Consider the following 15,185-nt stretch of genomic DNA (forward strand, 5'->3'; position numbering starts at 1 on the left):
TGTTAATTCTTCCATTTTTAATAACTTGAATTATTATTGAATTACTGCTCCACTTTAATAATGAATAAAAAACATTAATTAAATCACAGTTGAACTTGATAAAATAAGCCTTCCCATTAATTATTTTCTCAACAGTTTTCCTTTCAATAATTCAGATGCCTTGTGCTGTGGTTTTTAATTTATTGTAAAGTGTTTATTTCCAGTCAACATCAGTATAATGTTTGCTTACTTGTCTAATTGTAGCTAATTCCATATAGATTGCATTTATTTATTCAGTTAATTTCATAAAACATTTCAAATTCAATTGGAATCTTTATTTTTGTTTGTTTTGTTTTACTTCTCACATGGATATATCACTCCTCTTCAATATATCTCAAAAGAAGCATTTGTCATGAATAATAATTGTACTCATACTATATATCATCATTTTCCTTTTATATAGCTATGGTCTACTTAAAATCCAATAAACATATTTTACATGTGAAACAGCTTAGTTTGAAAAAAATGATTTGGTGTTTCTGTGTAAACAAACTAAATTAAAAAAAAAAAAATCTTCCTACAGATATGATAAAAATGATAAACAGGCTATTTCTTTCAAATTGCAGTGAAGTGTTGACATGCAGCATCTAAGACCTGCCAATTTGAAGTAAGGAAGATTCTCTTGTTTTGAAATAGGTGTGACAAACCACAGATATTCCATAAAGACTGGTCCCACATACTGCATTTACTAACATGCAACCTACAGTGCAGGATGGTACCAGTGCATTGATGTGATGTGCCAGGTGAAATGATGCATCATAAGAGAAATGAAACTTGGCAGGTGAGAAGACAGCACTAGTCCATGGTGAAGAGGGTTGTTTACCCTGTGTCATAGGTGTGCTTTATATTTACACAATGGCTTGCATCCTTGGAATGTCATTTAAGGCAGTTTGAACTCCATTCCTGCAGGTTTGCTTTCTTCCGCTGTGGGTAATATCATCTCAAGGAAGCAAGTCATTGTGTATGACATGAAACACCTGCAGTTGCTTCTGTCTCAGTTTCATTGTCCAGCAGCACATACCCACCCCCTACCTAAACTGTATATTGACCAGTATACTGTTTTGATATGTTAGGTATAGCAGACTATTATATACTGAATTATATATAGGAATCATTTTCTTCTATGTCTAACTTGAAATGTAAATGGTATGCATTTTTAGAAGCCATTTTAGAGTATTGAACTGCTCTGACCGAATGGATTACTTCAGTCCATGCCCCCCTCTTTCTCTCTCTCTTATTCATGAAAAGCAGTGAGCTACTGCAAAACCTATTACCTATATTAGCCTTAGCAAACCAACTCAGATTTACAGCACTCTGGCACCATCTAGTGGTCACTGTTCTTCAGTCTGTAGCCGAGGGGGAGGGGGTGACAGTCTGTTACAAATTACAGTGCTTTTGAATTAAGAGTAGGACTTCACTTAGAACTTCTTCTTTTGAAGGACTGGCATCTATTACTACACAGGCAGGATCTTGTATTCTCCGGTATGCCTCTTCCACTCTGCAAAAAAATATATGATATACTTAGTTATCTTCTTCATTAAGAATGATATAGGATTTACAGAAAACATTTTTGTACCAATCCAGAATTATGATAAAAGTCTCTTCCTGTATATTCTGAGGGTGGGGTGGGGGTGGGGTGGTGATGAAAGTGTGGTTATGAGACCATCCAATCCAGATCAAATATCCAACGAATCTTCCACAGTGACACACAACAACACTCCATTTAGCAACCTAGGTCAGCCGAATGAAGGTTTTAAATCTACTGTTTCCATAAAGGAAGTCAGGGTTGTATACAGAACATGATTAAATCAAATGTAACCCTGACCAAGCTGACCGCAAATCATTCTGGTCTGGCAGTGGTGCATTTCTCCGGCTGACTCAGGTCAGGCAAGTTGCAGTCTAACTCTTTGGTCGGCCCATTATTCACCACAACTGGCAATTTTTGTTTCAAAGGGACTTCCTCCTGAGGAATTGGAGAGCATGAATCACTGCACCTCTTATTGTGGTATGAAAAGCAGGGCGAGTGTAGCCCACAAACACGCTTTTATTTTACCTCAAAGGATAATTGAAAAAAAAAAAAAAAGAATTGGCTAACTGAATTTCTGTCAGATGATCAAATTTGTTGAAAATCTGTATTTTTACAGAGCAGCCTACCTTATAACCACGACTTATGTAAATGCTTATCCCTGTGCCTAAAAATGCTAGTAGTTACAGATTTAAAGAAAATTGTAATACTGAAATTCCCAAATAATAATATATGCAAATATAATATTTCTAAGCATAAATAAATGCATATCACTACAATCAAACAGTAACAATAATACATTAACAGGGAAAATGGGTAGTGAACATGAAAATTATTTTGCCATATCCATATTGTTGCTGTTCCACCATCAGTAAAACTTTTGCTGAAATGAAGCCACCTAAAAAAATATCCGTGGAAAATATAGATTTTGGATAAAATACAATTGTACATTTGCATGAGTACGACTTACTCACCCCTGAGTCATTATTTTTGTGCTATAACTATAATGTAAGGATACACACAGCATGGTTGGTGGACTGGCTGTGCTGTTTGTGTATTTATTGTGCAGTGCTACAGACTTTACCCTGTCATGCTGTCTGCTGTCTTGCACTGTAGTATTGTATTTCAGGTACATTGCACTGCATACATTGTCACATCCATTGACATCTTGGGATTTTATGCAGCAGCCATAGCATTCCATTCCTTCCAACATGCTCCCATGTTTCTGTCTGACAGTGCGTCACTGACTTCCAGTGTCAACATCTCCACAAGGCTGCAGCTCCCTTGGTTTCAGGCTCAAGTTCTTGTAAATGGCTTCAGGGTGATTTCTATATGAAACCTCTGGTTATTTCCTGTAAAATGATCCTAATGCAATCTGAGGGAAAGTTAAGACCGGTGATAGTCTCTGTGCTCATTTATATATGCAATAAGCTTCTGACTGGACTCATCTGGTGTGGCATCCAGTTGCACATTACTGGTTCTAAGGTGCTTTGGAGTTTCACATATTTATTGTGAATTTTGAATTAGCATTTGTTTTTTAAACTCCTATGTACAATGTTACAGCTTGCTGAGTGATGCTTTTTGTGTTTTGCTGTCACCAGGCTCCATTTTCCAGTGGGTGCATTTCTGCGAGTAACCTTTGCAGAGTGAAAGGAGGAAACCTGCCCCTTTAACACTAGAAGCCCTGTGGGCGTTTTTTTGTTTTAAAATGTTATTTTCTCCACTCGTGTAACACATATGGGGCTGCTTGTTCATGTACCTTTGTGTTGGTATGTATTAAATAATCTAACAAAGCATGAAACGCGGGAGTGCAGAAATAAAGGAGATATACTTCATTATACCTAAAAGAATGGTATTCTACTTTATTATCTTTATTTACCAGTCCACAATGTGTTTAGTTGTAATTAGATTAGTCTCTACTCTCTGCCTGAGTGAATCAACCTATTCAAAGGCTGGCGCCTGCTTGCCAGGTGCACTTTTTTGGTCAGTCAATTAGCATTGGGACTAGTGAAAAGAAATACCAGAGACCGTGGAGTTACAACGCAACAAAATATGGAGTTGATGTTTTGGATCAGATGGCACAGAAGTATTCTATGAAAGCTGGCTCCCGACGGTGGTCTGTTCAGGTGTTTTACAATGTATTGGACCTAGCAGCCATCAACTCCTGGGGACTTTACAAAGAATGCACAGAGAAGAATTTACCAAGGAGAGAATATATTTTACAGTTAGCACAGGAACTTTGCAAGAAGCATTTGGAACAGAGGGAGACTGCCAAGCGTGTACCCACAGCTGAAGCTGGCAACACTGCTGAGAGCCGCAAGAGGCGCCAATGCCAGGTTGGCAAGTGCAATAAAAATAAAACTTCAGACAGCTGTGCCCTGTGCAGAAAGGCGGAGTGGAGAAGCGCGTTATCTGTGTTGATTGTGAACAGCCTTAGACTCAAGGTAACGGAATACCCTTTTGTTGAAAAAAGAAAAAGAAATTAGACTTTTTTATAACTTCATGTGCTGTGCGCTTCTGTAAAACGTTTTCTTCTAAGTTTATTTATCTACGTTGTTCAGTTGCTTTTGCGCATCTGATAATAAACCGATTTCTCTTAAAGTTGGAAATGTATTGCGATCGTTTCAGTTTTATAAATAGGTATGTTGTAAACTGATGTCTGTTCAGATGTTTATTTACATATTCTTGTTTTGATTTGTAAAATAAATGTCCATATATATATATATATATATATATATATATATATATATATATATATATATATAATATTTAATATGCTTCGGTTGTTCAGATGTTTATGTGACGTACACAAAAAAAAAAATTAATAATAATTACATCCGACTGTTTCTCCTTTTGTTATACTATTTACAATGTTTTGAATACATCCGTCAGGAAGACTGCTGCGGGGCTTCTAGGTATGAGTATATCTCCGGGTCTTCTAGTGTTAAGTGAAGGAAGTAATTACTGAACAAATCGAAAATGTAAATGTCATGCGTGATGGTATCAAACCCCACCGATTAGTTTTGCTGCCTCTGGCCAATTTTCTAATCTTGGTTAGTGAAGTTTGAGTGCATTTACACTTATGTTGTTTAAGTAAATAAGAAAACTTGTGACTCTTCTAGCAATCAGAGTCTGTCAGAAAGTCAATTTTTCTCAGTATCAAAGAAGAAAGGACTTTTCATCAGGTACTTGCACGGGTGTCTTTTTTTGTTGCCAGAAGGAAGCAAACCAATTACAACGTGTTCCTATTCCAAACAATTCCTGGTCACCAACAGTCACACTTAATTCATCACACATACAAAATGACATCATAACAGTCTACCTACTTTTGCCTGAACAGATTGTTTGCCTCCAGTTCTGCCTCCTCCCTTGTCTTCTCCACTCCCCGTGCAAGTAGACGGCGGGCCCGTTCCTCTGGTCTCACTGTCAGCAGCACCACTAGATCTGGTGTCAGCAGGTCCCTGGGCCACCGGTACACTTCAGAATGAGAGGAGGGCAGGCTCTCCAGCGTCCCCCCGACCTCCGTCGCAATGGCGTAGGCTGCAGTACTGTGCCAGTACCTGAGAGGGAAGAAATTACCCTTTAACTACATTCTAAACATTAGCAATGAGACAACCTAATTCAACTTTGTTTTACAGAAATTTTTAAAAGTACTTACTTATTTAATTGTAGTTCGGTACATTTGAAAACATTGAGTTTTATTTAAATAAAAAGGATTTCAGATAACCCTTTTTTTAAAATCTCAGTGTGTCTTTCTTGCCACTTTGATAAATGTGTAAGTAGCGTAACCAACAGGGAACACTGAAAAGAATGATTGACATACCTATCAACTATAACAGGAGACTTTGCAGATTCTCGTGCTATGTCACATGCGCTGATGTAGTTTCCCAAAGCATAAAAAGCCCTTCTGATGAGCGGTGGTTCAGCATCGAATCGAGCCCTCCACTGAGAAAGACAGCCTGGTGGGGACCTCAGTAGAGCCCCTCTCAGAATCTCTTGTAGCGACTGGGTCAATGTAGTTTTTCCTGCATAATAATTGATAGAAATAAACACAGTGAATGGTGACTATAAATACATCTTTCACAACCTATAGATAAGTGGTCTTTTTTCCTGGGTAACAGAGCTGGGCTTGTCTGCAGTCGTAGTTTTATTGGATTTAAGCTCATCTCACATACAGGGGACAGGACAGAAACCGTAACGGCAGTGTATCACACAACACTGCCCAGTACACTTGAAAGTGTCTGACCGTTACAAGAAGAGTTCTTATTTAGGATAATGCACCAAATGTACAGTATATGTTTGACAGATATATAGTTTGACTTTCAAGATGTCATTCTTTTTTAATATTATTTGATTTAAAATAGAAATCTTTATATTTTCCACACAAAGCAACATTTCTTAAATTTAAACCATTCTTTATTCCAATAAGAAGAATAAACCAGGAAATATACCAGGCAATCTGTATTATTATTATTATTATTATTATTATTATTATTATTATTATTATTATTATTATTATTATTATTATTAATGTTAGCCTTTAGGCGTAATTCGGGGGATGCCGTAGAGGGCGCTCTCCCGCTTTGCGCTCCTTTTTTCTTCTTATCCTATTTCCTTTTCTTTAGCCTGTCTTACCTTCCCTCCGTTGCATCCTGCCCGGTAGCGTCCGCGATCTCTTCCGGGTGGAAGCTGATCCCAGTTCAGCCTCATTTAGTATTTCCAGCCAATCGCACAATGCAGCGCTCGCCATGTCAATTATTAGGGCATGGCCAGCACTGCTCCACGTATGTGTTATTGGCTGCCCCTCCTGTCTATCTCGCTCTCTTTTTCTACTTTAACCCAGCACTATTTCCGCTTCCTTGTCTGTGTTTGTTTTTTGTTCGTTTCTCTGCTCTGCGCTCGCAAGATAGTATCAGCTATTTTCCTACCGGCTCAGTCTGCGCCGTTCAAAACGCAGCGTCATTCTCAACTTGGTCTGCGTTTTCATCAGTTTCAATGTCACCACTGCACTGCAACTGTTTTACACCGGCGCCTCACAGACCATGGTTACCACGGCAACGCCTCAGCGAGTGACTACTGGGAGTGGTAAGTTGCTACGGCGACCAGGCAGCTTTAACAGGCAATGAGAGCCTGTGCCACACGACTGCAATTTCTGGCTCCTGCTGCAGCGCTTTTGCAACATGAGAGCTTCAACTCGCCGAATTGTGACATCTAAATACTGCAGGCTCCTCTTCTAGACCTACATTAACTTACTTATCATCACTAACTGTTCTAAAGCAAATACTTAATACATAGACAAGGATTGTAATCGCAATAACCAAATATATGCTACCCTGCTTCACTGAAGCCAATAGTTTCAATTCCAATCAAAACCTCTAGATGGCAGCATAACACCACAAGCTCTACATAATTTAAGATGATTTGCTATCGCTGCGAATCTGGCACTCTCCAAACCTTCTATCAATTCCTGCAGTTCGTTGCCTTTTTGAGGGATTCTCAGTACCCTCCTGCCTCAACCTCTTTTTCTACATATATTAACTTGAATTTTTTTTTTTTTTTTTTTTTTCTCAAATCCAAACTCCTCCCCTTGAGAATCTTGTCATGAAGCCATGCTTATCAGCTTTCTGAGATGTTAAGAATCCACCGTCACATTAATTTACAGCTTCCCTGCATCAGGCCATTCCTGCAACCTTCTTGTTCCTGGATTTGCACTTCCTTATTTGCCCCCAACTTCATCAAGGCACTTAATATAACTTTCAAAGTCCATTTCATTCAATTTGAGCTACCAGTCACATTCGGAAACTATGTGCTACGATTATCAACATTTCAGTCAAGCGTCCTCGTATCCCGCAATGGACAATACACTCTTAGACTGCTCCTGATCAAATCAATAGGTTTTGTAGCAGCCTCCGAGCAACGCATTCCTATCCTCTCAGGTTCTGCAGCGGCCTCAGATCTATGCATTCTTCATTTCTGCCCAAAGGCAGCCCCATCGCCGACATCATCTAAAACGCCTTAACTCTTAAATACCAATTTTCACCGCATTCAGCAGCTCTCTGCTCTCTACAGCAGGCCACTGCAGACTACTGACAGCATTCCATCGTTTACCCCTCAGATCTCTGCCCGTTCAGCAGATCTTGCCTCTACTGTTAATATCTCCTCATTACAGCAAATCTCGGCTCCCTCTTCAGATCTGCTTCTATTGCAGCATACAAAAGTGGCTTTAGTTTACTGTTCAAATCTGCAACTGCTCTCCTCCAGAGCTTCCAACACTCCAGCTTTCCTCCAATACCTGGATCTAAGATATATATACTCGGAGAGCTTGACTTCCTCAGCAATTTAGTCATATGTCCGCTCATCCTCTCAGATACTACAAGCTTTAATATATGGTACGAGACTGGAAATCTGTTTGATTTATGAATTAAGGAGTTCCACTATTTGGAGAATGATTGGAGTTGTGAAACCCAAATCTCTGATTTATGAGTTCACCTTTTCCATTCCAAACAGACAAGATGGTAGCAAACCACTGATCAATCCCGTATTAACTAACACAGGATGGTTGGCATCTCAGCTCTGCCTTAGTTTTAAAAACATCTCAGCAGTCGATTTCATATATATGTTCAGGTCCAGCTGCCACCTCAGCCCTCATCAAACTCTGCAACACCAACATCTGCCATTCAACTAAATACAACACTCTCCAACCTTCTGCAATCTGCTCATCACTACATGGCCACACTCTTGGTCCCAGCGACCAAATCTTCATTTACCTCTGGATGGAAAACATTTACAACTTTCTGCACTCAAAATACATCCCATTCTGATTTAATGAGCAACGGATTCTAGCCTCCATCGCCCATGCAAGGGATTCTCTTCACTTAGCCCCCTCTACCGTTAAAGCCTACATCTCCGGAATTTAGTATTTCTGCCGCCTCATCTCCGTCCCTTCTTCAACACTTCTATCCATCCCATCAGTTTGCTTGACACTCGGAGAGATCCTCAAGAGCCCCCCCCCCCCTGCTGCTCCCTCCTGGCTCCCTATATCAATAGACATTCTTCACTCTTTAATATCTACCCTCAGAAAAAGCTGCTCTGTCTATGCAATGACCTTACCTTGGAAGTACTATGTCTAACTGCTCTTGTGAAGCACTTCCTCTGCAGGATTCCTGAAGGAACAGAGTGCACCCTGTGAACTTACCGTGACAACACCTGTGATTTACCGTTTTAAAAAGAAAAAAAAAAAAAAAAAAGCAAGAGTACCAAGACATCAAGGGGAATACAATGGATAGACTCTGACCGTTAAGCCATTTTCAACCATGAGGTCTTGTGAACCATTCCACGCACCCAGATACTGGACTTTGGCCAGCTGTAGTAATTTTACTACAGAACACTACACCTTGCAGTTAAAATAAAAATAAATAAATAAAAAAAAATAAAAAATAAAAAATCAGGACTTCATCAGGACTTCAATACAGACAGTTACATCAAGATCCAGAAGTTCTGCAACCTGGTCCCAGGAGCAGACCCCAACCCTCGTCTCGTACTACCTTTCAGCAAAACAATATTCAACTGAATAACTCTCTCTCCGGCCTCCTTCAATCACCACGTGCATTCATGGAGAACGCTCTCGCCCCATCTACCCGTTCCTCCTACTCGACTGCCTGGTCTTCATTTACTCACTTTTGCGAGTAAAAAATAAATAAATAAATAATTAAAAAAAAAAAAAAAAAAACGGATCTCAAACCTCTTTCAACCTACAGCACCTCCTCGCCTTCATCACTCACCTCAGGCTGTCTCTATGTTTAGCCCCCTCCTCTATTTAGATGCTACCTAGCGGGCATTCAGTATCAATTTCGCCTCCAATCTTTCTCCTCTCGTCCGTTCTAGAGATAGCGGATCTCTAGAGAGAACGCTCAGAGGTATGGAGAAAAGCCTGCTCCCCTCCTCTCCATCAAGTTAATCAATCTCTACTGACCTTCTCCTTTGTCTCATCACTGCTCTCTGGCAAGGATGCTTCAACCTATTCAACAACATCGTCATGGAATCCCTGTGCCTGACCGTCGCCTTTGGATTTCTCCGCTGTGCTAGGGCTCAAGTGCTCAGATCTCTCTCAAATCCCCGGAAACCACTTTATCCTCCTCATCAGATCTTCAAAAACGGTCCAATTAAGCCGAGGATTCAGTATCTTCTGTCAGATCCCCTCTTCGACAACTCCAGATCTATACTTTCGAGTCACTGGTTCTCATCCCGTTTATGCACCCTCTCGTCACGGATCGGACTTTCTTCTACTATTTTTTCCCCCCATTCATTCTGGATCGGAGCAGCTGCCTCCGCGGCTAGCGCAGGTATCAACACTTTGATTAAGTCTATGGGGCGCTGGATCTCTTCAGCTGTGAACTTTTATATTAGATCATCCTCTGCAGACATCGCCACAGCTCACCAAGCACTTGTTAGCTTGCCCGGAGTGGGGGGCGCCCTCTCCGCCAGGCCCACCAGAGGTTTCCTCCCTGCAGGGGGGTTTTTCCTCTCCACAGTGCGGACGGCTTATAGGCATAGGTTGTCTACTAACATCTCTTGTCTTTTCTCTTTTCTTCTAGCTTTTGTTTATGTGTGTGGCTCTGCGATCTCTTTTCTATCCCACGGTGTGGTTCTTGCGGGGAGCCGGGGGTCCTCTTTTGGGGGGAAGTGAGTCTCACTCCCCCGGCTGTCCGGGTCGGCCTCTCGTCTCAACCACTGCCGCCCGGCTGTTCCTCGCCGGCCTGAGGGGACCCCCGGCCACATCCTATTCTTCTGCTGCTTATGCGCTAAGCCTTCCAGGCCTCAACCTTGCTGTCCCATCTCCTCTCTTCTATTTCAGGTCCAGGACCATATCAGCCCCCTCATGCAGTAGGCCGTGCCTCCACCTGCCGAGCGGGCCCCGACCGAGGGGGGGGGGGGTTTCTCTGTTTTCGTCTCTCCTAAACGGACCCGAGACACTTTTTCCTAAGCTCTCCACGCCGCCCAGCTGCCAGCTTAGCTGCCTGAGGATGCTGCACTGAGTTGCGAAGGATCTGTCCTTTTGTCCTGTTCGTCCCCTTCCTGTCTCTTGCTCCACTAAACGCCCAGCAGCCAGAGGATGCTGCCTGACCCATCGGGAGCGAGAGTCAGTTTGTTGTATGTTATGTGTCTAAACTTTGCTCTCTCTCTCACTTTTACGTCACCCAGCAGTCGGAGGATGCTGCCTGACCTGGCGGAAAGTGTTTATATCTAATCCTTTGCTCTTCTCATGTCTCCCTCTCTACGTCGCCCAGCAGCCAGAGGATGCTGCCTGACCCGACGAGAAGGGAAAACTCTTCGTCCCCCCTATCTCGTCCTGCTATCAGTATCTAACCTCAATGTTACTAAGCACCATTCCCAAACTCCAGCCCTCAATCTCGCCATCCCTCAAACTCGTCTCACTCTTAAACTCTCAAATGTCTCACCCCTCTCAAGCCTCCTAAGCAACCGGAGAAATCCTCTCATCTGGTCTCATTCTTAATATCTCACTCCCAATTTCGCCTCCTCTCAAGCCCTCGTAGGCAACCAGTGAATTATTATTATTATGTCTCTTGGCTTAATGATCATTGATTATTGTTTCATAGCTTTTGTTATGCATATTTCATTTTATTAAAATAATGTTCTTGGGAATTGTACACACCCAAAAATATAAGGAAAACATATTTTAAATCCATTGAAAAACGTACAGTACTTTAAATACATAGTGTATTTTGTCGAGTCCAAGTTGAAAATATCAGTTTATAAAAACTGTGACAGTGCCAGTACTTATGAAGAAGCACAAAATATGTGTAGAGACACACTTGTAACACAAGAGGGCACTCTTCGTGTTTAAAGTCTGCAGACCACTGAAATCTTGGCTGTGGCAGATTGGTCAGTAAGGTTGAAACGGTCAGTTCAAAGTAATATTTTTCATGGCAGGTCTGCAGTGCTCACTTGCATTGATCACATACAAACCAGAGACTTAAACAGTTAAAGTGTTTTTAGCACTTTTAAACAAAAGTCTTTTCCTCAGCCTTTTTTTAAAAAAAAAAAGAAAATACCCACATCAAGTTGCACTTTTAAAGCACAGGGGTTTAGTTGGTTGCATGGGACCCTGGAAGCATTTCACAATAGCACACATCACTCTACAGTCTGGTAATTAGCCGCCACCTGTCATAATTAGGCTGTCTTTATACACTATAAATCAACTAGGGAGTCTGACTGACTGGGATTTAACACGTCTCGCTCAAATTCAACACAAGTGCTACACATGTTAAATACAGGTATATACCAAAGCAACATTAATTACATCTAAACCATCCTTTATTTTATTCCAAGAGGAAGACACCAGACAATATATTAATGGCATGTTTTTAAAACGTCTTTATGATTTTTTTAAAATGTATTAGTATTGACACATTGCGTAAAATACATAGCAGCTGTCTTAAAAGTGAATTTATACACGTGTGTGGTCCATCTTAGACCATTGAGCAGTGGGGGATCTTTTCCCGTGTGCAGGGTGTCTTCACCCTGCCACATAGGCAAACTTATAATGGTCAGGTCCAGAGTGTGAAGTTTACATGCCACTCTCATTTATGTCCAAAAATGCAACACAAGCTGACTTACCGGTTGCATCCAGTCCTTCTATTACTATCACAGGAAAACGACCCTTTGTCGAATTCTTCATACACTGATCTGCAAGTTCCAAGACTTCTTTGGATTCAGGAATACATTCCTTACACTGGAAACAAATATAGACGTGTTTATCAGATATGGCATAGGTTGTATTTTTATTGCAGCATTTATTTATTTTTTCTTATGATTGCAGGATTGTAACTAAACTGTCTCCCCCAGCCCCTCAATACACACAAAGGTGTAATTTACACTAGCACTAGAGGGTTGCATTTTTTTAATTTACAGCTTTAATCGTCAATCTTGATTCAACAGATGCATGCAAACACAATTTTTAAAAAAAAAAACAAAAAAAAAAAACAGGTACAGGTTCCAGCATTGTATTGACTTATTATTTAAAATGAACCTACAACCCACTTACCTCTTGCAAAACCCTGTAAGCATCTTCGAAGCTGTAGTACACAACCGTGTTAATAATGTTCAGCAGAGTGGGATGGTATTCCGGTTTTGCAGCGACAGTGATGTAGTGTTTAGCAACCTCAGTACACTCTTTGCCTCTTTGTGACCACACACACTGCTGCCACAGCTTCCCATCTTCAGAAGAGACATAGGTGCACAAATGAAATTCCTCGCTTTTAACTAGATCTTTGAGCATGTTTTCAGTCTCGGCATTGTTGAGTGCGTCTTGAATGAAAAAACCCTTTACCAGCGAATTGTTTACGTCTGGATGAAAGGCTATCAGTTGCAATAGATTGCAGCTTTTTGGTAACGCAGAAACAAGTTTACCCTGAAGGTCAGAATACGATCTTGCCCTTTGAATTCTGTCATCTGTAATGGCATGGACAGAAAAAGCCTTTCCTTGACTGAAAAGCTTCTGGAAAAGCAGGCTCTGTTTCTCATCCGCAGCTGGGGTCTGCGCACTTAAAGCGAAATAGACTGGATCGCATCTACTGTCAAATTCTGCGGCAAAGACTCGAGAACTCCACTGACTGAAGTTACAGTTCAGACGTCTAGCCATGTTTGAAAGGCAATTAAGTCTGATACTCATTTAAGCAGGATATAAATACAAATTATACTTCGTCTTTCTGGTGTGAATTGCCAGGCAACATAAACGAAACTTAAACAGATCTGACGTGGAATTATAGTAAGCGAAACTGGCTGCAAACATGGGTGTACTCTGTGGGAAAACGAAACTTAGCATGTAAACAGTTTCTATTTCCACTAATCGGGTTACTAAGGGTATATCGATGCCAATTTGATCGTAGTACTACAGTATGGCGGTAGCCAATGTAGCTATATGGTACCAAAAATCAATGTACAGTATATGTTTACACTGTTTTGTGAATAGACTGTGTTTTGCGTGTGTGTGGCTGTATAGCTTATTTATTCATTACAGTCAGTACATAAGAAACATAACATAAGAAAGTTTACAAACGAGAGGAGGCCATTCGGTCCATCTTGCTGGTTTGGTTAGTAGCTTATTGATCCCAGAATCTCATCAAGCAGCTTCTTAAAAAAAGGATCCCAGCTTCAACAACGTTACTGAGTTTGTTCCAGACTTCTATGTGTAAAAAGTGCCTCCTAGTTTCTGTTCTGAATGCCCCTTTATCTAATGTTCACTTGTGCAGGGAATCAGGTTTTCACGCAGAGGATTGTGGGATATTTATAAAACTGTGTTGTTAGAATAAGTTTATATGCCCTCTTTTAATCACGTGTTTCATTTTTGCGATTTATTAGGCAAGTTGGATCTGTTCTTCCGTTTATTCTATTCCTGTCTTTGCTGTCAGTATATCAGCATTTGTGTGTGTGTGTGTGTGTGTGTGTGTGTGTGTGTGTGTGTGTGTCTTTATGACCTAGCGTCACACTTAATTGGAGGTTAATGGGGGACATACAGTTGGACACCGGCATAACTGTGTAGAGAGAGACAACTGACTGTACTAATACTATTAGGTTTTAGCCTAGGTAGCCAGATACAGGCTTGAACTTGCACGCGGGAGCACCGTTGCTGCCTTATGAAAAAGGCTATCCTGTTGAAAATGTCTTGACGGGTATGCATTTGCGTCTTAAAAATAATATTGAAGATTTTTTTTTTTTTTAATGGTTTCACATAACTGGTATGCGTACCTCCATATCAGTTATATGAAACCCGTGCTGCTAATAAATACATTAATTAATTAATCTGTAAATATAGGCCTACATCTCTGCTGTTATTTATTATTCATATTTATCGTTATTCATTCTTATATACACTGCTGTGCAAAAGTCTTAGACACATTCAGGAGCTACAATACATGTCATGAGCATCAACAATTTACTGAAAGCCTCCACTATTGTTTTCCACTATTATATCAACTTTGACTGTTGTTAATACAGAGTAGTTTGGATGAGAAGAAACCAAGCTTGTCATTTAGCAATCTTTAATGCACATTGATCAGACTCTTCAAAAACTTGTGATCTCAACAACTCAAAGTTTTTACACAAAGTAAGCTATACATGAGCAGCTAAAATGAAGTGTTGTAGTAGCTAATCCAATAATAGTAACAAAAGTAATGTGCAAAAATAAAGGTGGTTTATGTGTAAAATCAAAAAGACAAACATTAAATCAAGTGACAAATCAAACAGTGACTCAACTACAAACCATCGTTAATAAAACCTGCCTAATTAAACTGACGTGAGTAACCCCGTTACATATATAAAGATTATTTTTGCAAAAATTGTGCAAATTATATATATTGTAGCCTACTGCGAATTGTGTTATTTATATACCACTACGCAGACAGCAGTGTGGAGTAGTGTTTAGGGCTCTGGACTCTTGACCAGAGGGTTGTGGGTTCAATCCCAGGTGGGGGACACTGCTGCTAAAAGGTATAGACAATGTCGACCCAGGGGACACTTTTGACCTGAAAAACTAGTCTACAGCTAGTCTCACCTGAAAGACAGAGCACAAGGAGGTTTCTGTTCATTGGTGTCTGTTTAC

General features: G+C 40.5%; 1 protein-coding gene across 1 annotated transcript; it reads right to left on the bottom strand.

The window, feature by feature from the left end:
* Nucleotides 1-299: 299 nt before the first annotated feature.
* Nucleotides 300-13,688, bottom strand: cmpk2 (cytidine monophosphate (UMP-CMP) kinase 2, mitochondrial). The gene is made up of 5 exons (XM_034004079.2): nt 12,630-13,688; nt 12,203-12,317; nt 5,388-5,589; nt 4,891-5,124; nt 300-1,537 (listed from the first exon to the last, which is right to left on the bottom strand). The coding sequence occupies exons 1-5, from the start codon at nt 13,254-13,256 to the stop codon at nt 1,417-1,419; spliced, it is 1,299 nt and encodes a 432-aa protein (XP_033859970.1). The 5' UTR covers nt 13,257-13,688; the 3' UTR covers nt 300-1,416.
* Nucleotides 13,689-15,185: the final 1,497 nt, after the last annotated feature.

The sequence above is a fragment of the Acipenser ruthenus genome, chromosome 5 (genome assembly GCF_902713425.1).
Source record: "Acipenser ruthenus chromosome 5, fAciRut3.2 maternal haplotype, whole genome shotgun sequence".
Classification (NCBI taxonomy): domain Eukaryota; kingdom Metazoa; phylum Chordata; class Actinopteri; order Acipenseriformes; family Acipenseridae; genus Acipenser; species Acipenser ruthenus.

Excerpts from the sequence above, each read along its gene's own strand:
- cmpk2 (XM_034004079.2), bottom strand. The coding sequence starts at position 13,256 with ATGAGTATCAGACTTAATTGCCTTTCAAACATGGCTAGACGTCTGAAC. Across the intron at positions 5,590-12,202 it reads AGAAGGACTGGATGCAACCG|GAAAAACTACATTGACCCAG; the intron begins GTAAGTCAGCTT and ends ATTATTATGCAG. Across the intron at positions 1,538-4,890 it reads AACAATCTGTTCAGGCAAAA|AGTGGAAGAGGCATACCGGA; the intron begins GTAGGTAGACTG and ends ATTTTTTTGCAG.